The following is a 22,335-nucleotide window of genomic DNA, read 5'->3' as shown; positions in this document are numbered from 1 at the left end:
AATTTAGTCTACCTATTTTTTTTTTTTTTTTTTTGAGGATGTAAGCTGTGAAAACATATAGCGGAATGCCAAACTGTAAAACTGTTATGTCAAAACTCCATAATACAGGAACTGAGGTACAGTACAAATAACAAAGGGCATTCCCCTTAAGAACAACATAGTTCTCAATAGAACGTCCAGAAAAGCCTCCTTCTCCATCCTCCCCTGGTGAATCTTAACAGTTTGCTGAATGATATCAACATGAAAATGACTCACATACAAACAGAATAACAGAAATCCTTTGTCGCCATCTTTCATTATAGACACAGATACTGAGAAGTGTACGGCCAACACATTTTTCGGTAGTCGTCAGCAGTGTCTTACAGTGGGACTACAGATGACAGGTGCTTTGTGCTGTGTGGTTTAGTTTCACTGATGTGCAGTTTTCTCTCAGCTGCAGTTCTCTCTGTACCCATGTCCCCCTTCCTCCCCTTTCTCTCCCCCTCTGTCTCCCTCCTCGCTGATATGGTGAAAATCAATGGCTCCTCTATTCTGTGGAAGGTCTGATGTCTGCTAATGAAATCCTATCTGCTATGAGTCATCCATCTGATAGCTGCTGGGACAACAACGCGCTGAAGGACCAACTCTTCAGCATCTCAAACAGCATCTTAATGCACCCACACAAACATGCACACCTTCATGGGCACATTCACCCACGCATACATAAATGTTTTGTGCGCTAAAGTAAAACACTGATAATTGAGATCACTGTCCAAATTAAACTGTCCATAATAAAATGACTGCAGCCCATTATGTCGATCTGTATCAATTAAAATGATACTGCCTCCATACTTTGTTGGATTTGAGAATTACAAACTTCTGTGAAAAAATGTGAGTTAAAAAAGAGGTGAATGTGATTTAGATCTGAAACATTATAAGATTCTGTAAAGTTTCTGTACCTGGTGACCTCGGTCAGTCTAAGTTTCTGAGATAGAGAAGGTTCAGGCACCAAAAACTGAGATTTGTCACCCCCAACACACACACGCACACGCGCGCACACACACGCATGCACACACGCACGCACGCACGCACGCATGCACGCACGCACGCACGCACACACACACACACACACACACACACACACAGCTCAGTTAGTTCTCTTAGATACAAGTGTAGATTTAGAGGAGCAGTGATTGTCTAGTGATTTCTTAAGGACCATTTGACAATGAGAGTGACATCAGTTTGAGTCATGTTTGCAAACAAGTTTATTTTTAACTAATAGTCACACAACTTGGTGCATGTATAAGAACTTGTATACTGTGTTAAAATAATAAATGAGGCACCAAGCGATTTTTCTTCAGCTCTTTCACTTAAGCCTCTATGTAAACCAGGCCAATAGCCTGGTTTACATCCATCCAGAGAGAGTACAGACACACAAAGCCTGACATTCACACAATCAAAAACTTTCCAGGCAAAGAATACAGTCTTGAAAACATGTCACACACAGCTGGCAAGACACTTCTATGCATGCAGTGTGTCTCCCTTTAATCACATCCTCAAAACACTCAGTTCATCCCTCATTCATGAATCACATTTCTCTCACCCGCAATCCCTACATTCCTCTCTCTCTCTCTCTCTCTCTCTCTCTCTCTCTCTCTCTCTCTCTTTCCCTTCAACCGCTCAGTCATTCCCCCATCACTACATCTCTCAATCCAACCAGTTATCAATCTAAACGCTGCTAATCTCTTCCTGTAGCTGTGTTTCTGCGTCACTGTGCTAGTGCATCTTCCACTGATTGAAACTCACATCTGTTTGCACAGGTCTGGCTAGTAGCCATACAGTACAAATACACACACAGTGCTCGACCCTGACACATCCACAGATATGGCAAAGACAGGATTTGTCACACATACGTGGACTAATACAACCAATAAACGTAGCACTGACTGGAAATATTCATAAAATGGAAGGAGGAAGGAAGGAAGGAAAGGATATGAAAGCTGAAGCCTAAAAAGAAATATTAAAAAAAGTGATGTCAGCAGTTTATATTGTAATTCATGGCCTATTTTGTTCTTTGCTGCTCTATTTTTCTTACTGCCAGAGATAGTTGATCAAATGCAGGTTTTCATGTAAGCTACCTGAATCAAAGAGCTAAAAGTTCTCTCTAGAGTCAACAATCAGGATAAAACTACTTTCAAAGAAGGATGAGATACTATTTTACTCACCCTTAGGAAAATTTATATACAGACAATACATGTTATGAGAAACTGGGGCATTGTGAATTGATTTGTCCAGTGAAAAAAGTGCATTATACATTTTGTACAGCATCAGTATTCCTCTAATTTCCCCCTGTACATGTAACCCATCAGAAGAAGTCATGCTGTTTCCCTGGGGCTTATTGGAAGGAATTGTGGGAAACTAAGGAAATCGCTAATTGAAGTGGATGACGCAAGCTGAAGGTAAGCGAGTAGTCCATAAAAAAAAAGAACAACACATCTCATCAGTGCATCAGAACTCATATAATGACCATGTGTGTCGATGTCTCCAAAACCAAGAAAAACACCACACACAATTTAATCCAGTTAACTACAAAAAGATTTCATGTTGATTTATTAATTAAGTAGAGTCAAAGAAGATTGAGCCAAGCACTAACAGTCAGCTTGGGAGCTGAATACATTATGCAGATAAGCACATTAATATTATATGGCCCAAACAAATCCCACTTCCCTGTGGGTTTCCCTGCCACCATGTCTATTCACTCCTTCTTCAATAATATGAAAGACTGTGCAGGAAAGGAAAAGAAAAGCGGTCTGCATCAACTGGACAACAGGAAATAAGAGACACTCAGGGGATGAAAGAAGTGAAAGATCTTTGCAGCAAGAGAAAGGTTACTGAGGTGGATGAGGCAAAGGCTGGTGGAAACAGCAGACGTAGAGCAAAGACAGAGATGCCATCATGGTCACTGTCACCATTGTTTGAGCACTAATGTGTTTGAAAAAAAAAAATCATCACTAATCTACGGGATTAAATGAAAATGAATGGGTTTATATAGCAACTTGCATGGGCTCACTGATGTGGACAAGCTTCTACCTGAACAGCACGACACAATGATTATCAACAACCTTCAACGATTTTGTTGTTTTTTTTCCCCCTCTGTACACACAGGAGAGGCTGCCATTTTGAACCAATATGGGAACCTCCTCTATTCATTTCTAAATCACCCTTCCCAGCACAAGCTGACCAGACTGCAAAAAAGCCAAAAACAAGGAAGTGACTTAAAGTGCAGGCTTTTAATGGTGATCACTGTGTCCGCTCTCCCGTCCCTCTTTATCTGTTTGCCTTGCCCTCTTCATTAGGGGCACCGACACACATTTCTGCTCTCCATGTATCTCTTCCACTCTCACGCTATCCTTCCTGGGTATTTTAACTCACTCCATTCTCCACCACTCCTTATTCTGTTTACCTACGTCTTCCTGGAAATGGCTTAATATAGCATACGCTTCACTCTCCCTTCCTATCTCCCAGCTTGTGTCAGCTTTTTCCCTCTGTGTCTCTTTCATCGTGTCTCTCTCCTCTAATTGGGTACTGTGGATTGCTCTCCAAGCTGCACTGCTATGGACTCAGTAAAAGACTCTATTATGACTGTTACTGTTTGTGTCCTGGGACTGAGAGAGAGATACACAAGGACCTTGTAATTCACAGTGTTAGGCTCACAGGGGATCTAGGCTGTGATCCGAACACATCCTTGTAATGTGTGTGTGAAAGGACACACAGATGATGAGTCAGTCAGACAGATAGCTCAGAATTTGCCAATCACAAACCATTGTACCATTAAGACTTGTATTGTTTTGAACAAAACAACATACCGATCATCAGTGGGGTACTGAACTACATTTACTTGCTTCCTGTCTGAATTTTGCTTGTTGATAGACCCCTCCAGAGACTTTCCGTGCTCCTTTCATGTCATATACCCCGACAAGAACGCACCCATAGTGCCATCACAGTGATGACATTAGTGTTAGAGCAGCAGCCACAACACTAGACATTTTTTTATGATAAAAAAGAGTCACTGATTAGATTAGACCACACATCTTTGACAGCAAATCACCTACTGTTTTGACAGCAGGCTCCTCTAATCTCACGGCGGGCCTCGTCAGACTGAAAACAGCGTCCCTAGTCTGTTGGTTAACAGTCTGTGCTACTTCCTGTTTGTTTTTAATGTGTACGTGTAACATTTCAACTTAAATAAACCAGTGCAACACGGATGGGGAAATAAAAGGCAGCTATTGTATAAAAGCAATATTAGTCAGGAAAAAAAAATTATGTGCTGTGTTCTTCATGTTTTTTTAACTACTCTACATGGTCAAAGTCTCGTCCTAGCAAACAAATACCATAAGCAATTTAAGCAGTTGCTTTTATCTGATGACAAATTTGACAGACATTTTTCACACTAAGTCTGACATTCAAGGAAACAGTTTGATTACAGTGTAAGAGAACCTCCTCTCCCCCCAGCTGAAACGAGATTACACAAACATGTCTGTTTATCTGGCTCTGAATCTTGGGCATCATTACATAAGCTTGTCTATGTGTGTGTGTGTTTGTGTGTTTGTGTGTGTGAGCGGGTGTGTCTGCGCAGACAACAAGATGGAATTTGGAAGGGCTGTTGTGAGGATGTTGTGCTGTGGAGTCTGTGAAAGAATGAATATGGTGTTAGGAAGAGTGCGAACAAGAACAAGCCGATTCATTTTGACTGCTTTCCCTTCGCCTCCTCCTCTCCTGAGTCTCTGTCCCTTCGTGTCTATTGTGGGAAAGTTCATTTGGGTCTCTGTCAAACTTATTGTCAAGCACAGCCACAATGGGCCCATTCTACTGTGACACATTTGACAATGAGCTTCCTCTGAGTCTGCCACACTTTGTGAGGAAGACACAGAAACATGCCCTCTGATAAATGAACACATACATGCACAAGTTTCTCATGCCATCAATGTCTAGTGCTGTATCAGCATCCATGCACACACTTGTGTTATTATTAGGAAAAGCCAGTGACTCACACTTGTTACTTCCAGAATACATATTGACGTCAGAAGTAGCCTTGTCTATCACGTACCCATCCCGTGTACATACTTCAATTAACACGCAGTGTCTCACATCACTCTGTGTACAGCTAAAAAAAAAAACATGTTATTATTTATTCCACCTAAATATATTGTGTCAGTTTGAAATTAAACTTGGAACCTGGCATTTTAGTCTGTAATTTGAGACATGTCCATGTACACAGTTATTATTTGGACACACATGTACCACAATCACACGTTATTAAAGCAATAATATGCCATTCCTACTGTGCTCCAGTGCAGGGAAGAGGGAAGAGCTACCAACAGCCCTAACATGACTGCTTTCATCATGTTATCTGTTGGCTGCGAGTTTAAATTGGCCTGGTGACTGAATAAACAAAATGCCTACTAATCACTATAACACAGAGGACTACAACAACCTAAGCCCTGCGAGCACGTATGTGCACAGCCTTTATCTGCTAGGAAAACTGAATGGATACATTTGTACTGCTGTTGCTATGGAAAACCAGATTAGACTAATACAAGGAGAGAAACATGGACAGAAACTGAAGAATAAGTGGCACAGATCACGGGGGATGGCAGGGGGATACAACTCTGCGTTCTGCATTTCATATTCACAGACAGTGTGGTGTTCTGTTTCATGCCATCATAAAATTTCTCCTACTAGGCTACTAAGGGCTGTTGAGTCCCACATGAGTTATGTGTTTGGGCCAATGGCAAGACAGGAAATTACTCATTTGGGTCTGCGACAAGTAGCAGTGTAGCAATCCCTGCACAAAAGACTTCAAAAGGAAACATACCATTAACAATGTTTCCACAACAATGGTACAGGCCTGGTGCACCACTGGCTATCATCTTTTATGTTTTTGTGCCCATCCTAACCAAATACTTATTTATTGAGAAATTGATGAAAATTTGCACTTGGGAGCCTTTGTCCAGCTTATTACCTAAAGAGACATGAGTCAGCCTCATAGTCGTTACCTGGGAAACAATGTGGCAGCAGAGTCCCTTGGAGAGAGAGTTAGAGCCTATTGGTTGTGATGGTAAATTGAGTAGAGCTGACAAGAGATGTGCTGACTAGATGACATCGCTGATCCTTCTCCATGGTTTTCCGAAGTAACAGGTCAGTGTATTTTGTGGTAATACAGTGCCACTATGTTTGTGTCTGTTTGGCTATAACAGAGGCATGTCTGATTATTGTATGACAAGGCTGAACAAAACACTACCTCCACAACCTAACATAATGTTACCACTCAACTGCAATAATAACACAGATAATGCCATTCATAATGAATAAGGCAATATTATCACAGAAAAAACATTCCCAAATGGAAAATTGGAAAAGATGACTGTTTGTGCCAGAAGGCCTCAAAAACACTTCTAGGAGAAAATGAAATAGGATCTATGCTTCATGCACCTAGTACGGTGCTGCTACCACATAAACAGCTAACTATCTTGAAACCAAGGTATTTCAACGTTTATGGCAATTTCGGCAATCAAAAGAAATATAAGATGGGTTAAAGGGATAGGTTAAAGTTAAACGACTGTCCCAGTGCTGGCACTAGACCCAACTCACACACTGGTTATTCCACTGGGCTCACCGGTCTCATGAGGCTTTCATTACAGCTCAACTGAAAACCATGATCTTTTATGCTGAGATGCTTTTGACAAGCTGAGTCAGTGTTTAAGACCCTGCATGCCTTTATGCCATGAGCTGAAACATTTAGAACTTAATTTGTTTTTAATTGTAACACAGCAAAACTAACATTATAATACTGACATAATTTACTATTTGAGAATCTCCCAACTCAACAATAATAACAGAAGCAAATAATTATTAAGTTATCATTTAAGGTGAGATCAGGTCATGGACTGTTAAGGGAATGAAGAGGAGCACACCATATGGCCTAACGTCCTCTCTGTCCTCGACTCGCTGCATTCCTGTCAAGAGTTTATCCAGGTTTCAGCCAGGCAGGCTCTAAGCACTAGACCTCCCTGTGACGGTGTGATTCCTACAGCTAGTACCTAGGATTACCAAGACTACAAATCTGAAGGCCTGGTAGTGGCCACAAGAGCAGTGTTCATTACAACCCACAAAATTGCTGGATGGAGTCAACAACATTCTGACAACATACCGAAGTCTTACTGACAACAACATACTAATTTTGCTATACTTAGAGTCTTATCTGTGCTGGAACTACAATGTTAACGTTCTCCTGATGGTAAAGCTATAGGAAATGCCATGGGGTAATTAAAATCAAAAGGCTTTTCCCATGGGAAAACAAAGTGTTTGGGAAAGATGGATGGACAAACTAGTAAACCAATCCTCCAACCACAACTGCCATGCCAATAAAGTTTTACTTACTATCTTGCTAACTGGACTTTAAGAAAGAGGAGTCACTGATGTCAGCTTATGTGAGTTTATAAGCAATACACTGTTTTTATGCAGTTAGAAAAATAATCTATTAAACTTCACCATTGCCTTGATGATGTCTGAGCCCCCTCCTTACAGCTCATACCTTCTAAGTCCAACGAGATCAGGAATCCCATGCTACGCAGAACAATTACTTTGAGAAGTAAGTCACTAGTGAATCAACCACCACGCAAGTGCAAGCTCTCATGAGCACAGAAAAGCACACAGCGTCTGCCTAACAATGATGTATACACACTATCCACCACGACCAGCAATCCCACTTGCAGAAAACCCAGGAAATTCACTGCAAATGATTGTAGTGAGTACTATTATACAGAGGTATTTAAGGGGAGATGGTCTTTTAAAGACAAAATTGTTCATAGAAATGTTGTTTCTGAAAGTATGATTGAGTTTCAGTTTTATTGGAGGGAATTTTCCTAATGGTGATCGTGATCCTCGATTCCAGCACAAACCATCAGATAAATGCCCCTGTGTCTTTGAATTAAAATGAACTAATCGCCCTATGTCTTGTGTGTTACCTAAGGACAGCCATGCTGGCCATGGCATGGGGCTTTAAAAAGCAGAGCTAACAAGGATTAGCATCCAATTTTAACACCTGACTGTAATCCTGCCCTCACACAGTCCATGCTAAGCCTGTGCTAGCCATGCTAATGGAAGGGAAGCTGTTTGCAGACAGCCTGTTTTTTTTTGTTTTTGCCTTGCCACTGTTACCTAACAACTTGGCTCGTGACAAAAGCAGACGATGACAGGACAACACTTGCAGGGGAGGAAGAGCAGTAGATTAGCCTGTCATTTGTTACTATTAAGTTAAAGCTGGAGAATCCTTACTTATTGTGGGATCAATCACTTCTGTGCAACTCTGTTCTTCTGATAAAATTAAACCATGATATCTGTAAACCGCAGTGCATTCTAAGAGAAAAAAGGTAGAGACTGCCTAGATTACAAATTAACACCTAGACAAAACATTTGAAAATGAACTAGCATTTCCTCAGTCACTTCAAAATCCTGTTTTACTGCTCAACACTGTGCAAGAGATAGCCTTTATACTCAATATATATAATTTTCTATATCATAAACCAAATACCAAAGGAATAACACTGAGTCAGTCACTTTGGGTTGATCATCAACGGGAGGTAATTGTGTTGTCTGTTATCATTGTCCTGCGAGAGCTAATATTTAAAATGATCTATTGCGCATCTGCACCTGCGCAGTCTGCATGAGCTTCTTCTACATCATTGCACATAAGTTGTGTACTACAGCAACAACAGCTCTGTCCTAACTAAAGGACAGAAAGGGTGTATTCTTATGTATCATGGTTATCATCTAAATTATAACCTACTGACCACTTTGTAATTTGTATAATGACGTGTATGTCACAAACAAATTAACCATTATCATTAAAACCCACACCAGACTGGTTGAATGTTTTTGTGATACAGTAGCAGGGTAATTTAATACACTGTTATCAGACATTTAGGAAAAGCCATTATTGTTGAATCAGTCACTTCAACTGATTAAAATGTCCTTCATTCGATTTAAATTTAGATGGAGTCTGACTTCACAGGGCAGGCCAGTAATCACAGACCTTTATTTAGAACGCCTGGGCAGATAACAAAGGGAACGGGCTTGCAAAACTATCTAAATCTTGGTCTCCAATCTATAAGAAACCGATCATGAGACTTTTGCACAGTGGTTAAATTTCCACAGAGCCACACCACTTTTTGGTCAGATATCCATGCAATTCCATTCATCTTACAATTAGATGGAAACTTTTTAAGCAGATTTCGTGGTGTCATTTAAGCTAAGAATGCCCTGTTTGGATATACAACATGCGTGATCTACAGTATTTAGTGTTTTGTTGGGTTTTTTTTGTTTTTTACTCGACTGTTCTGTGTTTTACTATTTTACCATTCCTGCAAACCAAGTTTCCCTTTCTCTTGAACAAGAAAGCTTCAATTACTGGATGAGTGTGAAAGTAAAATTAGTATAAATCATTTGTTTCTGTCCAGGGTGTCCAAAATGAGAAGAAACAGTGGATTAAACATGAAACAGCTGCAAATTACAGCTGAAAATCATCACTTTCAAACTTCCAAAAGCCAATCATCCTCAAGTTGTCACTTCAAAATCAATGTATGAGCACAAGTTCACCCCACAAAACCAAGCCTAATTTTAAAAGAACATTATTTGTTTTCTGATGTGAAAGCACAGAGAAACCAAAACATGAGAAGAGGCAGCAATAACATCATTCATGTCCAAACACTGATAGACAAACACAGACACACAAAATCAGACAACCAGCTAATTCTTCCTCAGACAACCAAAGATTCTTCCTCAGCAGCGGACACACTAACACTGAGTTAATGTACTAAATTCCCTGGAATAAACAGGCTTGAATGACATCATCATCTAGCTTTTTTGGTACATGAACAAAAAATAACCATTTAAAGGAAATGTACATAACTGCAGGGGGTTAACATTGTAGGCAATCAATCAGTATCTTTCTCTGTCTTTCTCTGTCTCTCTCTCTCTCTCTTTTTTTTAACCTATATTTACATTACGATCACTGCCTCAAAATGTTGCCTGTGTGTCAGTAACTGGTAACTATGACAGCTCACATAATTCAAAGCTGATTCTAGAAAGCCAATATGTGGTTCCTCTTGTCGCATAAAAAAAATCATTGGTAGTTAAATACAGGATGTCTGAACAGTATGAAAGACAAGAAAAGATACAGTGTGAGATGGATGGATGGACGGAGGCTTTTGCGTGCCAGCTGCAGAGCTGTAGGGATTCATCCCTCCATCACTGGCCTTCCCCCTGATGATGTCATCAATTAAAGGGACATGATACTAAAACAATCATCGATTCTCTTTTTCCTCACGACACCAAACTGAGATGGATCAGTCCAACGATGGGTGGGTACAAAAATACACATGAACCCACCCATTCAGACATACAATCCACATCCAAGTGCTGGGTAAAATGGTATGTATGTAGTGTGAGCAAATACACAGCAGTCATACAGCACTGAAAGCATGTACGCGTGTGTGTGTGAATGTGTTCCAGAGTACACCATACAAAGAGAATTTATTCAAGTGAGCCAGCTGGGCACATAAGCCCTCCTGCACAATAAATCCAAATAATCCTTTACGATGGGAAGCGGGAGAAGGGGATGGTGGTGGGGTGCTCAGACATATGCACACACACACACACACACACACACACAAAAGGTACACACAGTTCAATTAGCCTCGCCATTGTGCCTCTATGGATGGACATTCAGTGGCTGTGCCCGTTTCCTAAGAATAACATGCAAGTCACCGGAATGTATGTACTCAAAATAGCAGGGCAGCTTATGGCATCTGAACCTTCCAAACGCAGACACAGACACACACACGCTTTCCAGCAGATTAATTGCTACAGGGCAAGGACATAAAGGAGGATTACCCTGAATTACAACAGAAAAGGGAAGAGCATAATAATAACAAGTATTCATCTTACCTTCCATCATGGTTGCAGATTTGCATTCCTCTATCTCCAAGGAGCCTGAAATGAAAGTAGGAGGTATGGGGAGATGGAGATAGAGAAGAAGCCCCCGGTTACCAGAGATACAGTAGAACTGATGGGCAGCAGAGCAGCCGTGTGCGTGTGGCTAACGCCCTGGCTAACTGTGAGCCTCCGTCACCCCCAGACGTTGCCTGTCAACTAGCCCAGGAGGGAGAGATGCAGAGAGGGATAGAAAGAGAGAGAGGACAGAGAGGAGGGGTAAGGGCCTGGCTGGGCTAGTTGCCGATCAGAGCTGGGGCTTAAGCCATGGATGCTGCTAGTGCTACTGCTGCTGCTGCTGCTGCTGCTGCTCCTACTGCGGCTCTAACCTACACATACAGCCGAGGATGCTGAGAGGTGGGGGGAAAAGCTAACTGGAGGAAAAATAAATAAATAAAAGGGGCAGGGTAGAGAGAGGGAGGGAGGCGGAGAGACTGAGAGGGAGGGGTGTGTGTGTGTATGTGTGTTTGGGAAGCGGGGTGGGAGTGCTGTGGAGGGGCGGAGGTAGTTGGCTGAGGTCACAGAGGGCCTCAGCCAATCCCTGCAGGACTTTGTGGAGTCACATGGCTTACAGCTTGAATCTCCTGACACTACAGAACTCTACATTAGTAACCTCTCTTGCCTGACAAATGACTGTTCGCACACACTAAATAAACACACATAGTTTACACATCCAAACAGAGGCACAGAAGAAGCCAACCGACATGTACAGAGTAAATACAGAAGATACACAAACACGACAGATTCACACATACACACACATGCACCCCTCCCCTTCACCCTACCTTATGTCAGTGCAGTGTGCCGAGCCTGCCCAGCGGTGAATGACATTAATTATATGCTGGTGGAGAGAATAACAGGCAGGTGTGAGCCAAGTGACAACCCATGTTGACGACCCTCACACACACAGACTCTATGTTAACGCGCCACTGCACAAAATATTTGCCCTGCACAGTGACTATTCCCGTAGTAGCTGCTTGTGTGTGCCTGCGTCTCTGTCCCACCCTCCTTGGAATATCAGTGTGGTTTCACTCTGCTCTCTCTCTCTCTCTCTCTCTCTCTCTCTCTCTCTCTCTCTCTCTCTCTCTCTCTCTCCAATTCCCTCCCACCCTCCCTTCTCTCTGCCACCCTGTTTCACTCCGCTGTCTTTTTCTGTCTCAGTGCTTTCCCACTGCACTGGGACGCGGATCGATCGGTGTGACGTCATGGCAACGCAGGCTACAGCTGCAACCAACTAGCAGGAAGGACTGATGACAGACCAGCCCACCAGAGAGGGGTGTGCGCTCGTGTTTGTGTGTGTGTCTGAGTATGTTGTGTGCCGAGAGAGAGAAAGAGAGGGAAGGAGGAGGTGAATGTTTATTTGGAAAAACCAAATAGCAGAGGAGACTGACAATTAGGCAAACCTAAAAAAAAAGAAGAAGCACAACAAACAACTGAAAGACTAAAGTGATACAGAAAAATACAAATCTGGGATTGGACAAGGAATTACAGCGAGGATTACTATTTTTATTCTTACTTGGTGTAGTAGTAGTCACTGTCATCACGGTACTATTCTGCATTCTGTATGGGTATTAAGTCGCTCACAGTAATCCATGAGGTATATATGGCAACAAAGATGTATTTCACAGATAGTGGATGCTTTACAAATCATTATTCATAGCTAGGACTGTTCAGACGAAAGATTAAGCAAGCAACATCCAATAAGTAAATATGCATAAATAATTGACTGTATATAGACATATGCATATATGGATGTATACTGTATGCATGTTAATGAGGCATCCAAAAGTCTGTGGTAACTAATCTCCTGCAGAGGGACAAATAAGTATCTCTTTTTTCCATCTACCTGTCTTCAGTCATGCTTTAACTAGACCTTGCCATGTGCCTCTTCATGCACACTGAATCCTCCCAAGTCATGCTTTCTTTGACAAATTTCCCACTTTTTCTTGCTTTCACCCGGTTATTTTTGTCAAGCTGCCTTCATGTGACTCATTCTGTCACTTGCCTCCTCTATCTTTCATCCCTCTGTCTTTCCTTGCTCAGCTCCTCTGTCTTAACACCCAGCAGATGCTCACAAGGAGGGGGTCCCCACCCTCAAAATCTGCCCCCTGCTTTAACGCCCTTCCCCCTTATTCTTCCTTCACCCCACTAACTCCAAAGCTGTGAATCAGTGACTCTCTTGCCCTCTCCCCTTTTTTGAAATATTCTGCTACCTCCCCCTTCTTTTGTCTTCACATCTACCTCATCTTTTCTGTTCTTTCTACATTTTCTATTCCCCACACTCTCTCCCTCTCCTATTTAATTCTACATTATTCCTTGTCTCATTCCTGCTCACTTCCCTTGGCTGCAAGACAACCAGCATCTTCTCCTGTACTGCCATCTAGTGTTCACTAAGAATCACAAGAGACATTTAACATTGTGCCGGTGCTAAGGCCTCGGGTAAAAATATTGTAGCTATTTGCTCATACATTGTACTGTAATACCTATAATGTACTGTACCGGGTACGTCTGTGACAACTAGGCTGATTTTTGGTGCTTTAATTGTACAAATACAGAGGTATGTATAGTGATTATGTAGCTGACTAATGCTGCCATGCCAGCTAACAGACGAGTGTAGAATAAGGGAGGAGGAGTCGGGGATTTGCTAAATAAAGCCTAATGCCCTATAAGCTCTGTTTTGGAGCTGCAGGAGTGAATTAGCCTGCATAAAGAAACATACTTGTATCTTTATTCAGGCTATACAATCACACCTACTATCTATGCTACTGTATAAGTGGGCATTTTCAGCACAACATTTAAGATAAAGGTGTCATTTAACACAATTTTACAAAATTGTACATAAGAATGCCAATTTTAACATGATTTAAATTAATCTTTTTTATTTTTTTTTTAAATATGAATATCAAAAAAGGCCCTACAAAAACTAACATTAAATGAGTCAGAATTGCATAAAAGAAATATTTTTAAATGATCCCAATAAATGACTAATAAATTAATTCATTGCTTTTGCCTTCATTTTATATTTACTAAGGAGCTAAGGACAAGAGGTAAAGAATAGTTAGGTTTGGTGAAAGGGTTCTTGTTTTGAGTTTAACAAAACATATTTGAATCATTAAGATGTTTTTTTTAACAATATAGTATACTGACAGTTGTAAGTAAAACATCTGCAAATCCCTTATTAGATGCATGCTATAATTCACATCAAATATTCTTTCAAACTTTCCACGGAGGCTGATATTCTCCACTGTATGTAATGCTGGCATCTGGGACAGTTGGTTAACATTAGACTTCAGTACTTGCATGCTCACAAATCAGCAGTCAATCAGTTCATTAAAATATGAAAATGCAAAGAGGCAAAACAGGATTCGTATGCCTCAGTATGTTACTTCAGTTTTGAACTACAGCACTTTGAGCAGCTACACGGTTAATGCTGCTCTAGTGCACTTCAGCATGTCATGTGACATGTCATGTGACATTTACTATTAACCTCTGAAGTTCAAAGCAAATTTTCAAAGTGAAAATTAACATGAATGCAACAATGCTGATTTAACGTGACTCTGAGAGATATGGAGCCAAATGAAAGAAAAAACAAATACTGTGCATGAATAGTAAAGGAGATCTAGAGTAGGTAGATGGAGCATGCAACTTTCAGAATGACAATTTTACTTTATAAGTATACTATATTATAAATAGACTCATCTTCTACTCTTTATCTTTGTGTCTTGCCCTTATTACCTCTGTCTGTCCTTCTCTCCTTTCCTCTCTAAATGACAGTGCCACTGTGTCTCCACATTGAACAGTAAAGACACACACAGTGTACACACAAATGCTCATAGGCATACAAACACCCATATATATCCTCATATATTATGGCGATTACATATCGGTAAGATCAATGGAAAAAGTGAAGGTGAATGGCTATACACAGCCACAAGCACACATATTTAAGTCCATACACCTACAAGAGATACACAACCCATTTCACCACAGAGATCACATAGAATACCCTCAGAATATAAATGCAAAAAAAAAAGAAAGTTAAAAGTGACCTATATTCATTCTATTCAGCTATGCTGACAGTCCACATCTCATTGCTGAGGAGGTGATGTACTGTTGTAAAAGAAAGGTGTTTTGTCTACTGTACCTGCAATGATGCGAAACCAGCCGGTACACAGCTCCTCAGCCATTTACAGCTCTCTCCATGGAGCCCCCTGCTCTCACCCCAGACAAACAGACGGATGAGAAGGGAGAAGACCGAATGGAAGACAAAGATGGCTCACTAGAATAGAGAAGAGGGAGACGAGTATGAACAGTAACCAAGGACACTGCCCGACTGAGCTGCTCAAAGGACATGCAAGCAACACTGATGCAGATACCAGCACTTAAATTAACAACTGCGAGGCAAACATGACGTGACTGAACACACACACACACACACACAACTTGTGGAGAACAATAATGTGGCACAGTAGGCTATAAGTCCAGACAAGTTGCACAGTGAAGGTCAATATGCCCTTTACTGCAGACAGTCATCTACTCACACAGTAAATGGTTTTACCTAATCATGCACAAATTCTTCAGTACTGATAGAGGAAAAATACTGAAGACTGTACATGTGACAGACTTTAAATTGAATCTGAAACTGAATCTCTACCAAACTTTTGTTATGGCAAATACCAAGAAGTTTTCAATAGTGTAAAAGTGTTGCTAGATGATGGGTCAGCATAATAAAGGCTAGATGGTATATCTATGAATTACATTACTGATTTTATGGACATTTCACTTCAGGTACATGGTTCTAGCAAGTTCCTGTGGATGTGAAAAGAGCAGTCATACAACAATCAGAACAATCATAACCTACTAAAGGTGCGAAACCACAGTTAAACTTTTTTCCATTTTTTTGGCCCTGATGACAACAAAGTAGTTTTTAAATGTTAGAATGTTTATCGCATTAAAGGCTGCAAATTAATCAGTGCACTTTAGTTTCTTCTCACCTCTGAAGTTTGCTATCCTGAATGCCAGACGGAGCACCTGATTCAGTTGAACTTTGCTGGAAGATATGTGGAAAATGCCTTGAAAAACTGGATGATAGTATATTTTAGAACAAAAGACAAACTAAGACTATACAAGTGATTTGTTTTTTTCCCCCATGTAAGGTAGTACACTAATAATTAGATAGAGACTGGAACAGGTGAACTGGAGCAAAAATGAGTTGATTCACTGCCCAACAAGAACCGAAAAAATTACAAGCTGTTGGCGCCACCTGCTGTTCACTTAAACACATTGCTTTCCAAAAACTAGGCCTCTCCACCCCCTCCATCTCTGATCCACTTCTGCAGCTGCTCTTTATTTCCTTTTACAAGAACAGTACGGACAGTAAAACATACAGCTTGTCACTGCTGTCGGCAGCATCACAAAGACATACACCTTCATCATACAAAGTGAAAACAGAGATCCAGGAACCATGGTCTATTTTGAGTATCCAGATACAGCATCTGCACAATCACATTCAGTCTGATTCACTGCAATACTAATCCCAGTGTTAGTTATAACAGTCCCTGGTGGTACAGGTTGACTGAAATAATTTAGTGCTTAACTATAAGCTTGATACCTGCAGAAACAACATTCACCAGTCCTTATCTCAGTAAAACACTCTCTCCTGAGAGCAGAGCAGTCTCCTTGGCATTTAGACAGACAGAAATTACTATTCAGAAAGAGACTATGAGCTAGGATGCTCTAATTTCTGGCACATTTCATATACCTCCCAGATGGCAGAAACTTGTGTAAAGTGAGCCTGTTTATTTCAAAAGCAGAAGATGCAAAATAAAAAGCAACTCTTGTTCTCTATCTACCCATCTACCTCTCTTGTTCCCTCTACCTTGTATCTTCCTCTATTTACCCTCCACTCATACACCCACCCACATACACCCTCCACCTCCCTCCCTCTGACCTACTTTCCCTCCACCTTTGCTCATGCCTTTCGCCTGTGGGGTGCAGTGTTGCTCTAATCTGGGTATTTTTCAGCAACATCTCTCTGCATCCGTTTGCTGGTCTAAAATTGTTTTTCTTGTGAAAAAACACAAGAAAATCCAAATGGGTCATCACTCTGTTTCAGTTTGAATACAGTTAAGAAAGAAAAGCTGCATAACTGCATAACTGCTGTTATCATGTGGTAAGTGAGGAACCACTGGGAGACAGGGATGAGGAACAGTGAAGCTACTTCAGGTCCCTGAATTGCTTATCATTTATCAAAGGTGTTCTAGTTCCATCCACAATTCCCAAATAAAACAAAAATAGCAATGTTGCACAAGTTGCGCTCTTCCCTTTGCACCAGCAACTGTTATGTAGGTTATGTTTAGTCAATACCTGATTACTAGCTTGTCAAATGAAAATACCAAACCTTTCCTGGGTAGAAATTTGCAAATGTGACGATTTACTGCTTTTCTCTGTTTATATCATGGTCATTACTTAACCTTACAATTTTGTGACTGACAGTCAGACAAAATAAGCAGTCTGATACATCAAATGGGGCTCCTGGAACATAGGATGGGCCTTTGTATTTACTGTTTCAGGACTAAAGAATTAATCATTAGAATGCTTAAAACATTAATTCATTTTACCCTGATGCAGGTCATCAGCTAATGGCTCTTCAGGCAGACAGGCTGGCTGCAGGCCTCAACAGGACAAGTTAAACAAAGGAGAGAGTAATTGCACTTAGTATGACTTGATGTGAAGCTTGAGTCACCTTTTAAACTTTCTATTTAAAAAAAAGAAAAAAAATTAACTGAAACCATTTCAATTAGATCCTATCTTTTACCACATTCAACAAGGTGAGCAGGATGATGACCCTAATTCAGTGCTACAGGAGCAGGGCACTGTGGAACAGGGAAAGCCAAGTCGCACATTACCATGGAGCGCTGTGAGATAAGACAACGGTGAGCAAGAAGGGTGACTTTTCTCATACTATCAATTCATCAGGTTCACTCACAGCTAGCCAACACTGATATACTTGTTAACACTAACATGTATTCATCCATGCTCTTTTTTTATGTTTTTTCACCATTCACTATACACAGTGTAATAAAGCATAAATGGCTTGAACAAATTATTATGCTGAATTTATGATGCGTCAACATTTTGTCCCACCTAGGCTCAGTGTCATTACTTTGACTTCCAAAGGAAACGTTTTGTTTTTTGCATTAGAATTAAAGCCATTTTGATTCCTTTGTCAATTACACGTACCCTTACATGTGACACCCTTGTCAACTTTCACCTACCTGGAGTACTCTTCCCTTAGAATGAGGTATGTCAACACTGGGCTGGAGTTTTACAGATATGATGCCGCACAATAAACGTCATCTCTATACTGGGACTTCCCTGGGCTCATGTTGCAACTGTCACGTCTCATGCCCCAAGGCCTTGTGCCACTTCCTGCACACTGCTGAATCAACTTCCCTGCAAACCTCCACCTCACTCCATCTCTCCCCACCACCAAAGTGCCCTGATGAGGGATGATGATTAGGCAGTAGTCATTAAATGTACACAGACAAACACCCACCCACCGATTAGGCTGCAGTGAGTGAAGTCAAACCAAAACAACATTCCACTCAGCGGCAGGGAAGGCATGCAGGGCGATAAGGCGTGGCGGTGGCGGGGTGCCATATCAAGTGCCTACGTGCCATCCAGCCACTCATGATGCCCTCTGTCTGTTAATACCAGCAGGTAGACACACTGTTCTTTGTCATTTCCCCACTTGCTTGGAAAGAACTGTATCACACTGTTCTCTGAGACAAACAGTTCAGCTGTGCTTCATTTTAGGTGCCAGGCGAGGGGATCATTCAGTCAGTATTTAGTTAATTTGATCGTTGGCAGGTGTTGTAGTAGTTCAGTTTGGGAGATATTCAGTCAGACTTCATATCAGCTACCCAAAGGCACTATTATGAGTGGTCAGTTCAGCACAAAATTAAAATCAAATTGAAGAGATTTGAAACTTGAAAATATAGTCTTGTTTGAGTACATTTACTACTGCCTCCATGCCCTGTAGCACAGGTTTAATGACAAACACTGTCAGCCTGGTATATTCTCTGACCTGGACTATTCTCAGTCCAGACTCAACCCCATATTACAAGCCCCCTCTGAAACCCCAGTCCTCCCCTCCAGCCTCAGTGGATGGAAAAGATGAGCTCATCCCTCTGATACTGCGCTGGTCTGGTCTGTGGTCTCCCTAATGGTCTCCAGGATGTCAACGCCAGTCCAATATGTCCCTCTTACTCACACCAATTACCATTTCCACACAGGGCTCAAGCCTAAATAAACAGAGCCCAAACTTACTATACAATCAGCTTATATCTATAAACAGTGGAGCAGTTTAAATTAGGCCACTCCCAAGAGTACTGGTCTTTGCTTGGGCAGCCAGGCTGAGATGACAGAATGAAGCCAGATGAACTCACTGCTGGGAGTTTCAAAGGAGTATTTTAAAGACAACAGAAATAACACAGGCATGAGTTCAATAGAGCCTAATGATGTCTTTTCATAATTCAAACAGAAAATTGTTTGAGTAGTATTTGTAACTTGATATAAATTTGATTTAGGAGGTTTAGGTCTGTTTAACTGGTAAATAACCCCCGTAAAGAAGACACTCAGCTAAGTGACTCCTCTGTCTAAAGCTAAGGTGGGAACAGAAAATAACACAAAGCTGTCTCAGACAACTCACACAGGAAAAACCCCATAGCCAACTGCTGAATTAGAGTTGGAAAAAAAGAAAGAACTTGCCTACGCTTGCTTACTGGCTCACTCTAGTTTGGCTGGACACCCACAAGAATATTGCTAATATCAGTTATATGTGTGTGTGTGTGTTGTGACGTGCTGGTAGGAGCACAGATAGGCCTCCCAATGACGCATTCAATACTGGACCAATAATTAATGAGGTATCTTAAAATAGGAGTGCAGATTTGTAAGATCTTCCGTATCTGACAGCTCTTCAGAGACGCCGCAACAATGAACCTGCCTCTCAACATATGTATAGTAGGCCATGAAGCAGACTTAAAGTCACAATATGGAAGCTTATGTTGTCTTTGTAAGGCTCAGAAATGACTCACAATCATAATGGTATTAATGCTCTCGTACTCTTTACAGGTGTCTTAACTCACTGTAGGCCATGAAGCCAAGTAGGACTAATCACAACCCACAGACTTGATCACACTTCTTGAGTCAGAGGGGGGAAAAGCAAGAGGATCACAAACACAGTGGGAAGTGTGGTTTTCCATGTGTGTGTGTGTGTGTGTGTGTGTGTAATAGGAGGGAGTGGAATGGTAATCATGGCAGTAGACAGCATTCTTTTAACATATTTCAGCTCCACTTTTACTGTGATTTCATTAGATGGGTAAGACAGAGCACCTCACAAAAGCCTCAGTGAACTGGTCACTGCTGGGGGAGTCAAGTGAGTACTTTTGGGATTAGCTCCAAAATATTAGATAGTTTTGGGAAGGCATGCTACTCTAACATTTGATTACGAGTTCTGACTGCAACAAATGATTATTTTCTTATTTTTCTTCATTTCATTCAATATGGTGAATAGTTTAATCTTAAAAAGTAAAAACAATATGGGTCAAAATGAGCATCAAAACTCTCTGTGTTAGATTGCACTGTGATATTCTGTCCTGTGCTATGTTGAGGTGTCCTAAGAGGTGACCTGTGGACCCACTTGGGATTGTGTGTATATAGGGCACTCCCACACACACTCATACACACAAAAATACACAATATTAGAGATGACACATCAAAGGCCTCTCTCCCATGCTGGAGCTGACTCCTCTTTGCCAGAATGCAGAAGGAGATAATATTCACATACTCATCAAAACACACACTCCTATGTATAAAAACACACACACATTTATGTGCATGTACATATACATACATACAAAAGCACCCTTCCACCCAGAAGGCACAGCCTGCCTTAGTCTTTCTTACTCATCGCTGTCTTATACCACACTAACTCCTGGGTGTCAAACAATAAAGCATAAAGCCTCTGCTCACCCACACACACACACGGCTCACCCAAATCCCTCACACACACACACACTTCCGGCAAACTTGCTGCTTTAAAATGAGCAGTCTCCGTGATGTTCACAGGCTGAACTGCTTAACCAATTTAATGCAACATTTTAAACCAAACATACCTCAGTGTGATAAATCAAATTCTGATGTCAGCTGATTAAGGAATTTGTAATCCCAAAATGTTTTCCCTTTTTCCTTCAGCTCTTTTTAGCCAGTGACGATTTCCCAGGACAGTCCAACTGTGATCTGCAAAGTAAAAAAGTTAATATTTTCAGACCAAAAAGCTAAATATACAGTATATTATCTGACAGATAGCCATACAGGTTTTAGAAATTGTTGTAAAAGTACACCATGAAACAGCTTTGAAATTAACAACAAGGGAACAAGGAACGAACAGGATGAAGAATCATTGGTCTTAAATATGGACTGACTGACCACATTACTTGCAGACTGGCTACTTCAGCACAGTGTTTTATTGTATTTAACACACTCCTTATACATTATACCTAACCTAAGCAACAGACAGTTGTACAGTGACACAACTGATGGGTTGGTTTTTTCCTGAGCAAGAATACAGGCTTCAATGACTGATACATTGAGGAAATACTTTGCTCCTCCACACTTACTTGCACATAAGGCTTCCCCCACGAACAATCTATGGCAAACACAGCATGAGTGACTCACTCCTTCTCCAACATCAACAACAACACTTTCTGTATTTAACCATGCAAGCTAGCTGGAGACACATTCTTTCTTCTATATTTAGTTCTATTTGCTCATACATTCAGGGCAGATCCAGGGCACAAGAGGATAATAAATGAAGAGCACAAGAGGACATCAGTAAGATGTTCACTTATTTAACTTTTAATAAAAAAAATTTCAATTCTGCTTCTTAAATGATTTCTGCTAAGCAAACCTGGAAAAGCAGACTCCTGGTCTTAACAGCTCTGTACTGGCTGCCTGTTTCTGACAGCTGAGTATGTTTTACAGTCTTCACAGACACAAATATTAAATATTGCAAAAACTCAAATGTGGAATACTTATTTTATACTGCATTAAACATGTTCCTGGTACCTGAGGCTCTTTTAATTTATTTGAGACCACTTCTAATCCTTTTTCCCCAAAGTGCTCCCTGTGCTGCAGTGGGATACAGGGACACAGCACTGTCTTCGTGTGCAGAGCCAGGAGTCTATTTCTTGATAATGCTGAATTTGAGGGTTTTCACAGCTCATCACAGGGAACAGAGTT

The 22,335-nt window shown here is 41.0% G+C and overlaps 1 protein-coding gene across 1 annotated transcript in view; it reads right to left on the bottom strand.

Moving 5' to 3' along the window:
* The window catches only part of sgip1a (SH3GL interacting endocytic adaptor 1a), a 63,049-nt gene extending 51,026 nt beyond the window's left edge, over positions 1-12,023 (bottom strand). Inside the window, exons 1-2 of the mRNA XM_041040128.1 lie at positions 11,817-12,023; positions 10,987-11,031 (exon numbers count right to left, since the gene is read on the bottom strand). Coding sequence (XP_040896062.1) covers positions 10,987-10,996 — 10 coding nt within the window. The 5' untranslated portion in view covers positions 10,997-11,031; positions 11,817-12,023. The remainder of the gene's footprint in view (positions 1-10,986; positions 11,032-11,816) is intronic.
* Positions 12,024-22,335: the final 10,312 nt, after the last annotated feature.

The sequence above is a fragment of the Toxotes jaculatrix genome, chromosome 6 (assembly GCF_017976425.1).
Source record: "Toxotes jaculatrix isolate fToxJac2 chromosome 6, fToxJac2.pri, whole genome shotgun sequence".
NCBI lineage: Eukaryota > Metazoa > Chordata > Actinopteri > Toxotidae > Toxotes > Toxotes jaculatrix.
The sequence above is the reverse complement of the archived record's forward strand: the minus strand, read 5'-3'. Positions and strand labels throughout refer to the sequence as shown.